Genomic DNA, 18,447 nt, shown 5'->3' with positions numbered 1-18,447 from the left:
TTTAAATGATGAGGCAGATGATCCTACAGCCATCCAAGTTTTTCACAAGGAGGAATTGCCTTCTTTTATCACCAAGGCTCTGGAGGTCCTTAATATTGATTTTCCTGATGCCTCAGCCATGACAGCGGCTAATCCTAAGGTGGCTAGCACTAAGCATCCGTCTAGGTCCTTTCCTGTTCCTGAGGCCATGCAGGAATTAATTACACCACAGTGGTCCACTTTTGATACCAGTTTGAAGGTGGTGCAGATTATGTCCCACCTTTAACCTATTTCTCCTGATGAGCTATAGAAATTAAAGTTGCCCAAGGTGGACTCACTGGTGGCTGTAGTGACTAAGAAGACCATCCTTCCAGTTGTGAGGGTAGATTGTGCTGGGGGGCTCCAAGATGCTGTGCTTGCCAGAGGACAAGCTTAAGGGCTCCTCAGGCTTGCTGTTGTCTGATGGACTCGAAGAGATACCAGTCTGGTCGATTTTCTTCATTCCAGTGACCCAGTATCGGCAAAAATGGTCCTTTCATTCTGATGAAAAATCCTTGGGGCAAGCTTTGCGATCTTTCCCGGCCTCCCCAATTATGGGCTGCAGCCTACTGTCCACCAGGACTGATAGGGGGCAGCTGTCCCACTTTTTCAGGGAGTGGGCCAAAATCACTAAAGACCAATGGGTCTTGGACATTATTCAAGACGATTACAGTCTGCCTGTCCAGTCTTCAATTATTTTTTGGAGTCCCCATGTAGAGTCTTAAACAAAAAGGAAGCTATTCTGTCCGTACTGTGCTCCTTGCAGGACCTAGGAGTGATTGTTCCAGTGCTCCCACTCGAGTGAGGCAAGGGCCGATACTCATTCTCTTTGTGGTTTTGAATAAAGAGAGGCCCTTTCTGCCCATTCCTCGACCTCAAACAGGTAAACAAGCTTTTGAAATTCAGGCATTTTTGGATTGAAACCTTGCGCTCCTTGATTGCAGTGGTGCAATCGTGGGAATTTCTCACCTCTGGATCTGATGGAGGCATACTCGCATGTTCCCATTGGCTACCTCATCAGCGTTTTTTACGCCTTGTGGTCCTTGGTCAGCATTTTCAGTTCAGGTCAATACCCTTCAGGTTTGCAAAAGCCTCTAGAACCTTCTCCAAGGTCATGGTGGTGGCAGCTTTCCTGCAGAAGAACATAGTAACATAGTAGATGACGGCAGAAAAAAGACCTGCACGGTCCATCCAGTCTGACCAAGAAGACAACTCATGTGTGCTACTTTTTGTGTATACCCTACTTTGATTTGTACCTGTGCTCTTCAGGGCACAGACCGTATAAGTCTGCCCAGCACTATCCCCGCCTCCCAACCACCGGCTTTGGCACAGACCGTATAAGTCTGCCCAGCACTATCCCTGCCTCCCAACCACCAGCCCCGCCTCCCAACCACCGGCTCTGGCACAGACCGTATAAGTCTGCCCAGCACTATCCCTGCCTCCCAACCTCCAGTCCCACCTCCCACCACCGGCTCTGGCACAGACCGTATAAGTCTGCCCAGCACTATCCCCGCCTCCCAACCTCCAGCCCCGCCTCCCACTACCGGCTCTGCTATCCAATCTCGGTTAAGCTCCTGAGGATCCATTCCTTCTGAACAGGATTCCTTTATGTTTATCCCACGCATGTTTGAATTCTGGGGATCGGAATGCACCCTTATCTGGACAACTGGTTGATCAGAGCATCCTCTGTGCAGGAAAGTCATTGCGATACTTCCATGGTGATTTGTCTGTCTCAGTCCTTGGGATGAGTGGTCAACATTCCCAAGAGTCACCTGGTTCCCACTCAAGTTATAGAATATTTGGGCGTTTGCTTTGATATTTTTGATATTGCCCAAGGGAAAGGGGTTTTTTTTTCCCCCCTGGACCAGCTTCAATGTCAGATTCGCCTCTTCATGGATCCAGAGTTGAATATGTGGGGTTATACACAGGTTCTCGGATCCATGGCAGCGATGCTCGAGGTTGTGCCATGGGCCAGGACACATATATGGCCCCTTCAACAGTCCGTTGTCCCAGGATTACGACCTGCGTCTTTTCTGGACCGACTGCCAGGGTCAGCATGTCCTGGTGGTTTCAGCCTGCCAACCTTCAACAGCCTCTGGCTTCGCTACCATGGATAGTGGTTGTCACAGATGCCAGCCTAACGGGCTTGGGAACTCATTGTCTTCACAATTCCCAGGGTCTCTGGGATAGGATGGAGATGTTGTGTTCGATCAGCCGTCTCGAGCTTTGGGCTGTTTGCATGGCTCTGATGGCCTTTAATGTCCATCTCATAGGTAAGCCGGTCCACATATTGTCTGACAATGTCACTACAGTGGCCTGTGTAAACAGGCAAGGCGTCAATCACAGCATTCAACTGGTGGAGGAGGCTCTTCTGCTGCTTGGGTCGATGGAACAGAATCTGCTACTCATTTTAGTGGCGTACATTGCTGGGACAATGAATGGACTTCCTCAGCTGGAACTCTCTAGACCCAGCAGAGTGGGAAAGGTCTCCAGCAGCCTTCCAGATGACACTCAGACTTGGAGCAGTCCAATTCTGGATCTCATGGTGTCAAGTCACAACACCATAGTTCCCAGATTTTTCAGCAGAAGAAAAATTCCAGGGTGGAAGGTCTAGATGCTCTTCTCCATTCTTGACTGCAGACGGCTCTCTTATGTCTTTCCTCCTTGGCTGCTGATAGGCAAGATTCTGCACAGGGTCATGTGGCATCCAGGCCTGCAATCATAATCACTTTAAATTTAGCCTAGGAGACCGTGGTATGTACAGTGGGGGAAATAAGTATTTGATCCCTTGCTGATTTTGTAAGTTTGCCCACTGACAAAGACATGAGCAGCCCATAATTGAAGGGTAGGTTATTGGTAACAGTGAGAGATAGCACATCACAAATTAAATCCGGAAAATCACATTGTGGAAAGTATATGAATTTATTTGCATTCTGCAGAGGGAAATAAGTATTTGATCCCCCACCAACCAGTAAGAGATCTGGCCCCTACAGACCAGGTAGATGCTCCAAATCAACTCGTTACCTGCATGACAGACAGCTGTCGGCAATGGTCACCTGTATGAAAGACACCTGTCCACAGACTCAGTGAATCAGTCAGACTCTAACCTCTACAAAATGGCCAAGAGCAAGGAGCTGTCTAAGGATGTCAGGGACAAGATCATACACCTGCACAAGGCTGGAATGGGCTACAAAACCATCAGTAAGACGCTGGGCGAGAAGGAGACAACTGTTGGTGCCATAGTAAGAAAATGGAAGAAGTACAAAATGACTGTCAATCGACAAAGATCTGAGGCTCCACGCAAAATCTCACCTCGTGGGGTATCCTTGATCATGAGGAAGGTTAGAAATCAGCCTACAACTACAAGGGGGGAACTTGTCAATGATCTCAAGGCAGCTGGGACCACTGTCACCACGAAAACCATTGGTAACACATTACGACATAACGGATTGCAATCCTGCAGTGCCCGCAAGGTCCCCCTGCTCCGGAAGGCACATGTGACGGCCCGTCTGAAGTTTGCCAGTGAACACCTGGATGATGCCGAGAGTGATTGGGAGAAGGTGCTGTGGTCAGATGGGACAAAAATTGAGCTCTTTGGCATGAACTCAACTCGCCGTGTTTGGAGGAAGAGAAATGCTGCCTATGACCCAAAGAACACCGTCCCCACTGTCAAGCATGGAGGTGGAAATGTTATGTTTTGGGGGTGTTTCTCTGCTAAGGGCACAGGACTACTTCACCGCATCAATGGGAGAATGGATGGGGCCATGTACCGTACAATTCTGAGTGACAACCTCCTTCCCTCCGCCAGGGCCTTAAAAATGGGTCGTGGCTGGGTCTTCCAGCACGACAATGACCCAAAACATACAGCCAAGGCAACAAAGGAGTGGCTCAGGAAGAAGCACATTAGGGTCATGGAGTGGCCTAGCCAGTCACCAGACCTTAATCCCATTGAAAACTTATGGAGGGAGCTGAAGCTGCGAGTTGCCAAGCGACAGCCCAGAACTCTTAATGATTTAGAGATGATCTGCAAAGAGGAGTGGACCAAAATTCCTCCTGACATGTGTGCAAACCTCATCATCAACTACAGAAGACGTCTGACCGCTGTGCTTGCCAACAAGGGTTTTGCCACCAAGTATTAGGTCTTGTTTGCCAGAGGGATCAAATACTTATTTCCCTCTGCAGAATGCAAATAAATTCATATACTTTCCACAATGTGATTTTCCGGATTTAATTTGTGATGTGCTATCTCTCACTGTTACCAATAACCTACCCTTCAATTATGGGCTGCTCATGTCTTTGTCAGTGGGCAAACTTACAAAATCAGCAAGGGATCAAATACTTATTTCCCCCACTGTAGGTCTCATTGATCTGTTGGTGGACATACCGCTGCATCTGCCTTCCAATCCAGGATGACTTTGTCAGGGTACAGTTCATATGGACAACTCGTCCCACTTCAGTCATACGAACTAGATCTTCAGAGGTTAAGGTTGGGAAAGAGAGGATATTTGGATGTGGTTACTACTACCTTATTGCTAGCTTGGAAGTGCTCTATTTCATCCGCCTATGCCAGTGTTTGGCGAGTTTTAGAAGTGTGGTGTTTGCAATGGGCTGTTTCCCCTTTTCAGACTTCTTTGGCCTTCTTGCAGGAGGATCTCTCAAAGGGTCTAGCTTACAGCTCTCTCTCCTGGTGCAAGTGACAGCCGTGGCCTGTTTTCGATGCCAACTGCAGAGTTCTTCGTTGGCCATGCATCCTAATGTGGTTCATTTTTTGCTAGTGGGAGGGTGTCAGCCATTTGAAGCCTTACTCTCCACAGTCCCTGTATGGAATGGAATCTCATTATGGTTCTCCAGGCCTTACAAAAGGCCCCCTTTGAGCCTCTTCATAAGGCTATCTTGAAGGATCTTACGCTAAAGTTGGTGTTTCTGGTAGCTATTTCTTCAGTGCGTCACATTTTCAAGCTCCAGGCCTTATCCTGCAGAGAGCCTTTTCTCTGTTTTTCGGACGCAGATGTCAATCCGCACGGTGCCTTCATCTTCCTTTCATTTAAATTGGCTCTTGTTTCTCCCATCATTTCAGGAGGAGGATTATCCCAGGGAATTCCAAGTGCTTCTGCAGTACCTCCAGACCACATATGAGTTTTAGTACTAGGATCACTTTTTGTGTTCTTGGGAGATCCTAATTGTGGCATGGTGGCTTCTAAGGCAACCACAGCTTGCTGGATCAAGGAGACTATTGTGCCAGCATATGTACTTGTGGGAAAGTCTACCTCACTCCACCCGGGCTCAGTTGACATTTTGAGTGGCATTTCATGCCATTTTCTCTAGAGATATGCCGATTGGCTTTTTGGACATCTTTGCACATGTGGATGTTGCAGCATGGGCTGAGGTGTTTTTCAGGGCTTTGGTTCTTTCTGTGGCAGTAGTGGTGTTGGCATCCCACCCTACTTAAGGACTGCTTTCCTATATCCCACAAGTCTCTGGATTTGTCTGCTGTTAATGACAAGAAAGGAAACATTGTTTACCCATTAATTTTCTTGCCTTTATTCACAGCAGACAAATTCAGAGTCCCTCCTAGTCATGCAGTTGTATCTCTCATCCAGTCTGTTTTTCTGTTTAGGTTGTTGCTGTTCTTACTAGTTTGGGGTTGCTTGGTTCATTTACTGGGCTTCATTTCTGTGTGGGTCGTGGAAGGGGAATATTTGATTGTTTCTTCTGCTTTGTTATGAGAAATACTGATTGCCCAGGGAGCATACTATTCTATGACAAGAGTTCAGTTCAGTGTTCTCTATTTCCACCTACTGGTAGGTGGTCATAACCCACAAGTCTTTGGATTCTTCTGCTGTGACTAAAGGATAGAAAATGATCAGGTAAGACATAATTTTTCCATCCATTTTGAATATAATTTCCCTATCATCAAGCCGTTCAATCCATAGACTGGTGGGTTGTGTCCATCTACCAGCAAGTGGAGATAGAGGGCAATCTTTTGCCTCCCTATATGTGGTCATGTGCTGCCGGAAATTCCCCAGTATGTTCTCTATCTCAGCAGGTGTGTGGTCACACAGCAGCAGCTCTGGCTAGGTCTCCAAGCCTAATTGTTTAGGTTTTGTTGAGTACCTGGGGTTGAGGGCTCTTCGTGAGCAAGTGCAAACCTGGTGGTGCCAGGTCCCTCCTTTTCTCCCCCCTCCCGCTGGCTCCGTAAAAAAAAAAAAAAAAAAAAAATTTAACGTTCAAAAAGGACTTCCATTTGCAGCTGCTCACTGGAACAAGTCGTCGCTGCTCGGAGCAAGAAGCAGGTAATTTTTACCTTTTACTAGCGGGCAGGGGGTTCCCCCGAACGGTCTCCACGTGGCTATGGCCTCGGATGGCAAGGGCGCGAAAAGGCGCTCCCCGGAACGCGTTCGCGCGCCTAGCGGGGAAGCGGGGGGCTTGAAGGTAGAGTCGCCCTTTTTGGGCGTCCTTTCGAAGCCGGGAGAGTTCACCGGTTTTTCCTCCGGCGCGGCGGCCTTTCCCGCCTTAGGCGCCCATCCCCTGCTGGCCGCTCTCCCGGTCGTGACCGGCCACGCGGCTCGGTCGGCTTCTCCTTGGGCCGCCCTCGAGATGGGAGACGTTAACAGCTTGGTCGCCCTTGAATCGGGCGACAGTAAGAAGTCGGCAAAATTAAAATGCCCTTCTTCCCGCGCGGCTCCTTCTCGGAGTTTTACGCCGGACGCCATTTTGGACGCGCAACATGCCTCTCCCCCGCTACTGGGAGCGCAGATGGAGGTCGCCTCCAGGGCCGCGACACAGGCTGCAGAAATGCACAGACTGGGGGGTTTCTCCCCTAAGTTCATTTTGCTGCTGCATCAGGCCTTTCTTATGCAGAACACTGCCCCTGCCCACCTCTCTGATCGGGGTAATGAGGCCTCTATGCTTAAGCGCCCTCGGGTGGATCTTCCACCCTCGGGGGACTCGGTCTCCTCTGATGTGGATGACGGCAGCGTGTCTGAGTTCTCCCAGAGATCCTTAGCGAAATCTATGGAAGAGACTGATCCTCGTTCGGATGGAGCGGACGACCCCTCTGCAGCGGGCTTTTTCGCTTACAGGATTTGCCCAACCTGCTTGTGCAGGCCGTGAGCATTTTGAAGATTGCCTCTCCGGAGGAAAGCTCTCTGTCAGCCTCTACTGGCTCCGCCACTATGCTGGGAACGAAGCGCCCGCCTAGAACCTTCCACGTTCATGAAGCCATGCAGACCTTAATTTCAGCGCAATGTTATGCCCCTGAGGCGAGCCTGAAAGTAACCAGGGCTATGTCCCGTCTGTACCCCTTACCTGAGGGGGAACGGGAAGCCTTTGTCTGGCCCACGGTAGATTCCTTAATCACTGCCGTGACTAAGAAAACTGCGCTGCCGGTGGAAGGTGGCACTGCCCTGAAGGACGCCCAAGACAGGAGAACGGAGGCGGCCTTAACGTCGTCCTTTGAGGCGGCCGCTCTGAGTTTGCAAGCCTTGGTTTGCGGCTCCTACTTGGCTAGGGCGTGTCTGACTGTTTTGCAGCGGGCTTCCCCCTCGGATCTTTCCTGGAGGGCGGAATGGCCGACCCTGGAGTCAGGTTTGGCCTACTTGGCAGACTTGCTGTATGATGTTTTGAGAGCCTCGGCCAAGGGTATTGCTCAGACAGTCTCTGCGCGGCGGTGGCTCTGGCTTAAGCACTGGTCTGCTGACCATGGCTCTAAATCTCGCCTAGCCAAGCTGCCTTTTAATGGCAGCTGCTCTTTGGGGACGAGCTGGACAAGATCGTGACGGAGCTGGGCACGTCCAAGGGCAAGAGGTTGCCGGAGGGCGGCAGTGCCCGTCCTGGTTCTTCTAAGGGCCGATTCCAGGAAGCCCGTCGGTATCGCTCGGGCAAGTTGGCCTCCTCTGCCTCCGCTTCCTTCAAACGGAACTTCTCCCCCAAGCAGCATTCCTTTCGTAGGGACTGCCGTCCAGGAGTGCAGGAGAGCTACAGACAGGGTCATTGCTCTTCTGAGCTCCCTGGGATGGGTCATCAACTGGGAGAAAAGCCAGCTGCGCCCGACTCAGTCCCTGGAGTATCTGGGAGTTCGATTCGACACCCAAGTGGGCAGAGTGTTCCTTCCGGACAACCGGAGCGTCAAGCTTCGGACCCAGGTGGACCAGTTCCTAGCCTCCTCTACTCTTCGGGCTTGGGACTATGTGCAGCTATTGGGCTCCATGACGGCCACGATGGAGGTAGTGCCCTGGGCCAGGGCTCATATGAGACCACTACAGCACTCTCTTCTGCGGTGGTGGACTCCAGTCTCGGAGGACTACGCCGTAAGCCTTCCTTTGGATCTAGCGGTGCGAAAGGCGCTGAGCTGGTGGCTGAGGCCAGGCAAGCTGTCCGCAGGAATGCCTCTTACGACCCCGGAGTGGGTTGTCATTATGACGGACGCCTGCTTGACGGGCTGGGGAGCCCACTGCCTGGGCCGGACAGCGCAGGGGCTCTGGTCTCCTGCAGAGACGAAATGGTCCATCAACCTCCTGGAACTCCGAGCCATTCGGTTGGCGCTTCTAGAGTTTCTCCCGGCACTGGTGCTGAGGCCGGTACAGGTCCTGTCGGACAATTCCACGGCTGTGGCCTATGTCAATCGCCAGGGAGGTACCAGGAGCGCCCCTCTAGCCAAGTAGGCCATGAAGCTATGTCTGTGGGCGGAAGCGAATCTGGAACAGCTGTCGGCGGCCCACATTGCGGGAGTCATGAATATCAAGGTGGACTTTCTCAGTCGCCATACCTTGGATCCCGGAGAGTGGCAACTGTCTGCTCGGGCATTCTTGGACATCACGAAATGCTGGGGCCGGCCGATCCTGGATCTGATGGCATCCTCGGCCAAGTGCCGCGTTTTTTCAGCAGAGGACGGGACCCTCGATCTCTGGGAGTGGATGCTCTTCTCCAGCAGTAGCCGGCACAGGAGCTTCTCTACGTGTTCCCGCCCTGGCCTATGATGGGTGGCAAAGCATCCGGGCCGGGTGATCCTGGTGGGTCTGGATTGGCCCAGTCGTCCCTGGTATGCGGACTTAGACTCTCGGTGGGCAGCCCTCTGCGGCTGCCAGCGGAGCGGGACCTACTACATCAGGGTCCCGTGGTGATGGAGGATCCCTCCCCCTTTGGTCTTACGGCCTGGCTCTTGAGTGGAAGCGGCTGAGGAAGAAGGGCTTCTCAGACAAGGTCATTGCCACTATGCTGAGAGCGAGGAAGCGCTCTAGTTCTACCACTTACGCCAGGGTTTGGCGTACCTTTGCGTCGTGGTGCGAGGCAGGCTCGGTATCGCCCTTCACTGCTCCAATTTCTTCACTGTTGGCGTTCCTGCAAGAAGGGCTGGAGAAAGGCCTGTCGCTCAGTTCACTGAAAGTCCAGGTGGCGGCTCTAGCTTGCTTCAGGAGTCGCTTGAAGGGGGCTTCCCTGGCTTCACAGCCAGATGTGGTACGCTTTCTCAAAGGAGTTAATCACCTGCGCCCCCCTCTGCACTCGATAGTGCCTACGTGGAATCTCAATCTGGTACTACGGGCCTTGCAGAAGCCACCCTTCGAGCCCTTGCCAAGGGCATTGCTGAAGGACCTGACGCTGAAAGCGGTCTTCCTGGTGGCTATCACATCAGCCAGAAGAGTTTCTGAGCGCCAGGCTCTCTCGTGTAGAGAGCCGTTCCTGTGATTCACTGAGGCAGGAGTATCGATTCGCCCAGTGCCTTCCTTCCTGCCCAAGATTGTTTCTCGATTCCCATGTGAATCAGCAGCTTTACCTATCCTCCTTTCGTAGGGAGGATTACCCAGAGGAGTACCCTGCGCTCAAATACCTGGATGTTAGACGTGTCATCATCAGATTCTTGGAAGTGACCAATGATTTCCGGAAGTCGCATCACCTGTTCGTGCTGTTCGCAGGACCTCGTAAGGGTCTGCAGGCATCTAAGCCTACAGTGGCACGTTGGGTCAAGGAGACGATCGCGGCAGCTTATGTGGCGGCAGGGAAGATTCCGCCTATTCAGCTGAAGGCACACTACTAGAGCACAAGCAGCCTCGATGGCGGAGTCCAGATCTGTCTCCTTGGAAGAGATTTGCAGAGCGGCTACTTGGTCGTCGGCTCATACCTTCTCACGACATTACCGCTTGGATGTGGCTGCTCGGGCCGAGGCCCAGTTTGGGGCTTCAGTGTTGCGTTCAGAGATTTCCATGTCCCGCCCTGGGTGAGTACTACTTCGGTACATCCCACCAGTCTATGGATTGATCGGCTTGATGATAGGGAAGGTAAAATTATGTATCACTAGTAAAAAATAAAAAAAAGGCCCGTTTCTGGAGCCAATGAAACGGGCCCTAGCAAGGCTTTCCTCTGCCCCCCCCCCCCCAACGCACCTTCGTTGTTAGTGACGGCATTGGCAGCGTGGTCGCCGTCGATGTGTGACTCTGCCCCCCCCCCCCCCACGTAACGCACCTTCGTCATCAGTGACGCAATTGCGCCACCCTGGCCGCCGTCAATGTGAGTGAATTGCTCCGCCCTCAATGTCATAACGTTTGACGCGAGGGCGGGGCCTCAAGACTGTTTTTCGTGGCTTCAGAGCTTCGAACTTACAAACCTTGGCTTCAGTGATAGAACGTTGAGGGTGAGTTTTATATATATATAGATACCTGATCATTTTCTTTCCCTTAATCATAGCCGATCAATCCATAGCCCCTCCCAGATATCTGTATTGTTTGTGTTCTGGTTATATTTCAGGTTCAAGTTCAGTCTTCATTTCCTGTTCACGAGGACTTCGTGTTCAAGTTCTTCCAATTGAAGTCTCTTCGAGTTGAGACGATTTTGTGTTACAGTGAGCTGCTGCTCCCTCTCCCCCCGTTTCGGCGGTGGGTGGATTGATAACTAAACTATGCCCCCTCCCGCTTCGTGTGGCTGTAGGGTAGCTTTGTATCCCTCCCGCTTCGTGTGGCTGTAGGATAGCTTTGTATCCCTCCCGCTTTGGCGGTGTTAGGGTAAGCCAGCTCCTACCGCGGTTGCGGTAGCAGGATAAGCCAGTTCCCCCCGCGTCGGCGGGTGTAGTTTCCCGCCCACCGCCCCGGCGGTGGTGCGCTGAAATATTTCCCGTCCCCCACTTCGGCGGTGGTGAGCTGGGCAGAGTGTCCCTTTGTGGGTGTAATTCTCTAAGTGCTGAGTCCTGAGGAAGGAGCTTTGATATCGACATACTGGGGAATTTCCGGCAGCACATGACCACATATAGGGAGGCAAAAGATTGCTCTCTCTCTCCACCTGCTGGTAGATGGACACAACCCACCAGTCTATGGATTGATTGGCTATGATTAAGGGAAAGAAAATTATCAGGTATGATACATAATTTTACCTTGGTTTAACTTAATTCCTCTGGGAAGGAAAGAATCTTTTTTTTTTTTTTTTTAATCTTTTTTTTTAATTTTATTGAACAATTGGACATCTCTCTATATAAAACGCACCTCCAACGTTCTAAGGAAGCTGGAAGTAGTGTGTAGTTGTGCTGTTTGCCCATGAGTGCCTGCCCCGTCCTCGCATCACAACGCGATGACGTCGAGGGCGGAGCAATGACACTCACCGAATCGCATCGCTCACCCTGCGCACATCACACGCAACAGCTGGGAGGGCGGGTGCACAGCGGCAAATCGATGCGGCAGGGGAGACAGCAGATTCGCTGGGTGCCTGGAAGGGGGGGCACGGCCCAGGGAGAGAAGAGCATCGGTGGGGGCAAGGGAAAATGGAGAATTGCTGGGTGGCTGGAGGGGGGGCCACAGGAAAAACTAGAATCGCTGGGTGGCTGGAGTGGGGAGCCGGGGAGAGAGGAGACTCGCTGGGTGGCGGGAGGGGGGCAGGGGAGAGAAGAGCATCCCTGGGTGGATACAAGGGGGGGAGGGCAAGAAAAAAGGATAATCGCTGGGGGGGAGCAGGAGAGAGAGGAGAATCGCTGGGTTGCTGCAAGGGGGGGGGGCAGGGGACAGAGCAGACACACTCGCACCCAGCAGTCTCACTCTGTCACAAACACATTCACTCTCTCTCTTTCTCACACACAGTCACTCTCACACACAATCTCAAACATACACACTCCGACAAAAACCTTGCTAGCGCCCGTTTCATTTGTGTCAGAAACGGGCCTCATTTACTAGTATTTTTATATTTTCACTTTTTCTCTTTTGGGAGACACTATATAAAGCTAACTGGAACAAGCTGGTTAATGATATGGTCACCATTTTGGAAACTCAACTGTTCATTTCCATTCTAATTGAACATTTTGGGTAAATTAACACAGTTACTATAGGTTCCATTTAGTTTTTTTATAATACAGCCTTTCACTCTTTGAATAAACTAGCACTATATGGCAGACTTGTGTTAATAGTTGTGTTCACTTATTCTTAAAAAAATGAGTTTGCTATACTACAGGTATTAGGCATCCTGATCTTCTAAGTCCCTACATTTAGGTGTGTAAAAATTGGGTCAGTACAGGACCCATATCATAGGAAGAAAGTTATCATTTCAGCTTTTTTTTTGTCTTCTGAAAGCTTTTCTTTATAAAATATTTCTGTTCAAAAGTGTTTTCTTTGACGGGCAGGATACGTAGTCCTCACTAGTGGGTGACATCTGATGGGACATGAGCTGAAGAAATGACAACAGAGCTCTAAGGGCCTTCTAGATCAGTGCACTGAGTGTATCAGTGACTTTGAGTCAGCATTGTATTGGGCCACCTCAGTTCTCAAGTTTTCCATGGAGCCCACCAGTCATGAATTTTGTCACCCTAATTTTCCTCTTTTGTAGCCATTTAAAAAATGTCTTTCTCACCTTAGTTTCACTTTTCCTGTATGGTGGCTTTGGTGGTTACTTGACATCAGCTTCCATGGAAGAGATCTGCCAGCCTGGGAGGTGGATTTCTGTTCACACACTTATGTACTTATATCCCATTCTTTGGAGAAGGATTCTTTATCTGAGAGGTTTGGTCCTGTGGAATCTCTCTAAGGTTTACAATCCCTCCAGGGCCTGCGTTTACTATAGCCAGGTTTCTTCATTAAAACGAACAAAAAAATTTAACAAGAAGAAACTGAAGTCTATAGCTAGGAATTCCTTCTTGTGAGGACTGCATATCTTATTTGCCTTCAGAGAAAGAAGAGTTGCTTTCTTGTAGCAGATGTTTTGCAAGGACAGCAGGATATCGGCTCTCACAAAACCTGCCCTTTTCATAATAAAAATAATAGCTTTTTATTGAAACTGAGGTGGTCTCACATGCAGGAAGCACTTCATACGTGCAGTGCGCTGCTCTAGAAAGTGCTTAAATCTTTGTTTACATTTTCTTCAGCCCAGGCTCGCTCAGATGATAGCACCCCACATTTGAGGACTAGTGTCCTGCCATCCTTGGAGAGCATCAATTACAGGTAAGTAACTTTGCTGTAGTAGTAATGACACTCTTCAGTTCTGTTGTAGTCCATAAGGTATGTTTCCTGACCTCTAAGTGAAAAACACACATACTGCTAAGCTAGTATGAAAGGCTTTGAAATCCTAGTTGTTCCCTAGAGGAAGTGTTTGTTTGAAAGTTATTTTTTATTGTTAAATATTTGTAAACTATCTTGAATGATACTGCCAAGAAGTGGGTATATAAAGATTTCTTAATTTCTGTTTTTTTCTTTTTTTGTGTGACAGAGGAGCAATAAGAAATGCATGTCAGATGTTAATGATTCTAGGTCTTGAAGGGCGATCAGTTTATGAAGAAGATTTTGAGGCACCATTTTTAGAGATGTCTGCAGAATTCTTTCAGGTATAAAAATACTATTGCTTAAATGTGTTGTGATATTTCTGTGGCTCTTTCCAGTAAAAATTGTTTCCACAGGTATGTGACTGGAAAGTAGTGAGTAGAACAAATGGATAGCTCTCTCTTCTGCTAAATGAAGTGAGGATGATAAATCATGGTACAGAGGCATTGGATACAGCTTGGGGAAAATACCAAAGTGTGCATGAATCAGATAATGTGAGAATAGGTTAAAAGCTCAATCTTATTTTTTGGTTCCTGGACTGTTTGAGTCTGTAATTTTTGTAATTGCAGGTCTACATCAAGTATGGCATATCAGCTTTAGAAGCAGATTTTCAAAAACTTAGTTTGAATGAACTTGAATATCGCTGTTTCCTTGTCATCAGCAGCAGATGAATCCATTACGAATGGTTGTGTCCACCTACCAGCAGAGGGAGATAGAGAACACTGAAAACCATAGTGCCTCTAGGACGGCTAGCTCCATCTGCCTGTCAATATTTCTCTATCTCCCAGCAGGGTTGGATGCAGCTTGTTCAGCTCCTTCAAGTTTCTGCCTAGGGTGGCTCCTGTGCTTTTGCCAGTTGTAGCAGGGGTGTTGTGGCTAAGTGGAGCCCACTTTAAAGGCACATAGGTTCGCCCTTTCCCTGCCTTTCAACGTGCCCGCTTTCAGCAGAGGAACTCCTTTCGCTCGGACAAACGCTCCGCAGCGGCAGGCTCAAGGCCAGGAGTTCAGGGCCGTCCTCCATAATGATGGGACGCCGGTCCACTCCTCCTTTACAGCTGTATGAGGACGCCTTTCCCTCTTTCTCGAGGACTGGACCAAGATTACCTCAGATCAGTGAGTCCTGGACCTGATCAAAGAAGGTTACCGATTGGATTTCGGTGCCCCGGTGAGAGACGTGTTTGTGGCGTCCCGATGCGGCACTGCTGTCAAACGGGCGGCGGTAGAGGAGACCTTACAAGTCTTGTTGCACCTTGGAGCGGTGATCCCTGTGCCTCCCGCCGAACACAGCGGCGGTCATTACTCCATTTATTCTGTGGTGCCGCGAAAAGGCGGGTCTTTTGGCCCATTCTCGACTTAAAGTCAACGAGTCACTAAGAGTGCGGCATTTTCACATGGAAACCCTGCGCTCCGTCATTGCGGCGGTACAGCCAGGAGAGTTCCTCACGTCTCTGGACCTAAAAGAAGCTTACTTGCACATTCCTATATGGCCCCCGCACCAACGGTTCCTCCATTTTGTGGTGTTGGGAAAACATTTCCAGTTTTGGGCATTGCCTTTTGGCCTCACCACAGCTCCCCGAACCTTTTCCAAGGTAATGGTGGTAGTAGCTGCCTTTCTCAGGCGAGAGGGTTTCTGGGTTCACCCATACCTTGACGACTGGCTCATCAGAGCGGACTCTGCAGAAGACAGTCGTCATGTAACAGCCAGAGTGTTCTCAGTACTGCAATCTCTGGGCTGGGTCGTCAATATTCCCGACCTAAGGCAGTGCAAGCTTCAGAATCAGGTCCATCTGCTCCTGAGGATGCCTCAACTGTGAGCTTGGGGCTTTGTCCAGCTGTTGGGGTCGATGACGGCCACCTTGGAAGTTGTGCCATGGGCAAGAGCACACATGAGATCTCTGCAGATTGCCCTGCTTCAACGATGGTCTCCTATGTCCCAGGATTATCAACGCAGACTCGCGTGGCTCCCTGCGGCCCGACTCAGTATGGAGTGGTGGCTCTCAGACAGCATGCTGCGGCAAGGAATGCCGCTAGCGCTTCCCGATTGGTGCCTGGTGGTAGCGGATGCCAGCCTGAGGGGCTGGGGAGAACATTGCCAGGGAAGCAGTGCCTAGGGTCTGTGGACACCCGAGGAAACGGGGTAGTCCATCAATCGCTTGGAACTGAGAGCGATATTCCAGGCTCTTCTGGCCTTTCACAAGACTCTGGAGGGACTGACTGTCAGAGTTCTGTCGGACAACACGACAGCAGTGGCCTACATAAATCGACAAGGCGGCACTCAGTGTCAAGCACGGGCCACAGAGGCCGCTCAGATATGCCACTGGGCCGAGCTACATCTGCAGCTTCTGTCAGCAGCTCACATAGCAGGTCAGAGCAACGTGCAAGCCGATTTTCTAAGCAGGTATCAAATCGACCCTGCGGAGTGGGAACTGGCAGACAAAATGTTCCTTCAGATCTGTGCCAAATGGGGTACGCCCGTAGGGGATCTTATGGCCTCAAGCACAAATGCCAAAGTCCCGTCTCTTTTCAGCAGATGGAGAGATCCTCGCTCGGCGGGGTTGGATGCCTTGGCTCAACCCTGGCCCACGGGCCTCCTGTATGTGTTCCCTCCTTGGCCCTTAATAGGGCGGCGACTCCTGCGAATTCGGCTGCATCAAGGAATGGTGATCCTCACTGCCCCAGATTGGCCCAGGCGGCTGACCTCCAGCGGATGCTGGTGGAGGCTCCCCTTCCTTTGCCTCTGGTACCGAACCTGTTGACGCAGGGCCCGGTGACCATGGAGGATCCGTGCCGTTTTGGTTTTACGGCATGGCTATTGAGAGGGCGCAATTGAGAGACAAGGGCTATTCTAACAAGGTCATCTCCACTCTTGCAGGCCCACAAGCGTTCCATTTCCGTTGCCTATGCTCGGATCTGGCGCCAGTTTGAGACTGTGTGTTTCTAAAGCGATCACACCCATGCGGGCTTCTGTCTCGCCGATACTTGACTCTTTGCAGGATGGTGTACAAAAGGCTTGGCCTATTATTCCCTGCGTATTCAAGTGGCAGCGTTGGCATGTTTTCGGGGGAAGGTCTCGGGCCTCTCCCTGGCTGCACATCTAGACATTGCATGGTTTCTTAGAGGGGTGCTTTGGCTCCGGCCTCCCGTGCGGGCCCCTTGTCCAGCTTGGAACCTGGGGTTAGTATTAAAGGCTCTTCAGTGTTCGCCCTTTGAGCCGCTGAGGCGAGCTTCGGAGAAGGATTGGTGGCCATTACATCGGCGAGACGGGTGTCTGAGCTCCAGGCGCTGTCCTGTTGAGACCCATTTCTGCAATTTTCAGAGTCCGGAGTTACAGTACATACAGTGCCTTCCTTCCTGCCTAAGGTGGTTTCAGCGTTCCACCTAAACCAGCCTATTTATCTGCCCTCCTTTTTTAGAGAGGAGTTTCTGGAATCTTTTGGGCAGTTGCACCTTCTGGATGTGTGCAGGGCTCTGTTGCAGTATCTGCAGATGTCAAATGCTTTCAGGACCTTTGATCACCTTTTTGAATTGTTGTCAGGTCCTCGCAGAGGGTCTCCAGCGTCTAAAGCCACTATAGCCCGTTGGCTTAAGGAAGCCATTTTTTCTCCATATCTGCTATCTGGCCGGCCTTCGCCTGACGCCTTTAAGGCACATTCCTCAAGAGCGATTTCTTTCTCTTGGGCTGAGACGGGAGCACTCTCCAAGAGATATGTAGTGCAGCTACTTGGGCTTCTAAGCTCTCTTTTGCCCGTCATTACAGGCTGGATGTGGCTGCCAGGAGGGACGCGCTTTTTGGAGCACAAGTGCTTGCGCGTGGTGTGGCTTGTTCCCGCCCTATCTAGGGATTGCTTTGATACATCCCATTCGTAATGGATTCATCTGCTGCTGATGACAAGGAAGGGAAAATTAGGTTCTTACCTTGGTAATTTTCTTTCCTTTAGTCACAGCAGATGAATCCATGATCCCTCCCTGATTGACTCTGTTTTGTGTTCAGTTTTTCCTGCAGACATGTTCCCTCATTGGGAGAAGTTGGAAAACAGTCTTCAGGATTTCTGTTCTACTACAGGAGGTTGAGTTTGTCTTTCTTTTGTGTTATTACTACTGTTCTGGGGCGTTCGTTCGCTGTGAGGAAAGTTTATGTTATGCTACTTTGCGGTTTAACACTGCTTTGGAAGCTTCAAAATACTGAGAGGCAGATGGAGCTAGCCATCCTAGAGGCACTATGGTTTTCAGTGTTCTCTATCTCCCCCTGCTGGTAGGTGGACACAACCATTCGTAATGGATTCATCTGCTGTGACTAAAGGAAAGAAAATTACCAAGGTAAGAACCTAATTTTCCCATAACTTCCAAAGTTACACAACTATTTGAAAATGTCTCCACATAGTACATGCATATTTAGTTATTCACTCAATTTTACTTGAATAAATAGTAGGCATTCTAGAAGGCATAGCCAAGTTAAGGGAGTAACATACATAGGTACTTAATTTTCAAAGGTCCCAGCTTATATTTTGCTGGTATTTATTTATTTATTTTAGTACATTTCTACCCCACATTTACCCACATGAGCAGGTGCAATGTGGCTTACAATAAATCAGGATACAAAACAGGACAATGATGGCCCAGAAACAGAAAGTGACAGGAGGGGTAGGAACAGGGGATAACACAGGGGATAACAAGTGGGAGAGGCTAAGCATTGGAGTTGCTAGTGGAGTAAGCCTTGACGAATAAGAACGTCTTTAAGGACTTCTTGAACAGTTGGTGGTCGGCGAGCTCCTTAAGTTGTTTCGGTAGGACATTCCAATATTTCGGACTGATGTAAGGGAAGGATGATGCAAAAAGAGTCTTGTATTTAACATTCCTGCAAGTTGGAAATTGGAGAATGAGGTAGGACCTTGCAGACAAAACAGCGTTTCTCGATGGTAGATCAATG

General features: G+C 50.0%; 1 protein-coding gene across 1 annotated transcript in view; it reads left to right on the top strand.

Moving 5' to 3' along the window:
- The window catches only part of CUL3 (cullin 3), a 230,913-nt gene that overhangs the window by 128,232 nt on the left and 84,234 nt on the right, over nt 1-18,447 (top strand). The window contains exon 5 of the mRNA XM_030215800.1: nt 13,690-13,804. Within this exon, the coding sequence (XP_030071660.1) occupies nt 13,690-13,804 (115 nt within the window). The remainder of the gene's footprint in view (nt 1-13,689; nt 13,805-18,447) is intronic.

The sequence above is a fragment of the Microcaecilia unicolor genome, chromosome 10 (genome assembly GCF_901765095.1).
Source record: "Microcaecilia unicolor chromosome 10, aMicUni1.1, whole genome shotgun sequence".
Taxonomy (NCBI): Eukaryota; Metazoa; Chordata; class Amphibia; order Gymnophiona; family Siphonopidae; genus Microcaecilia; species Microcaecilia unicolor.
Note: the sequence above shows the minus strand (reverse complement) of the source record. Positions and strands in the feature narration are given on the sequence as shown.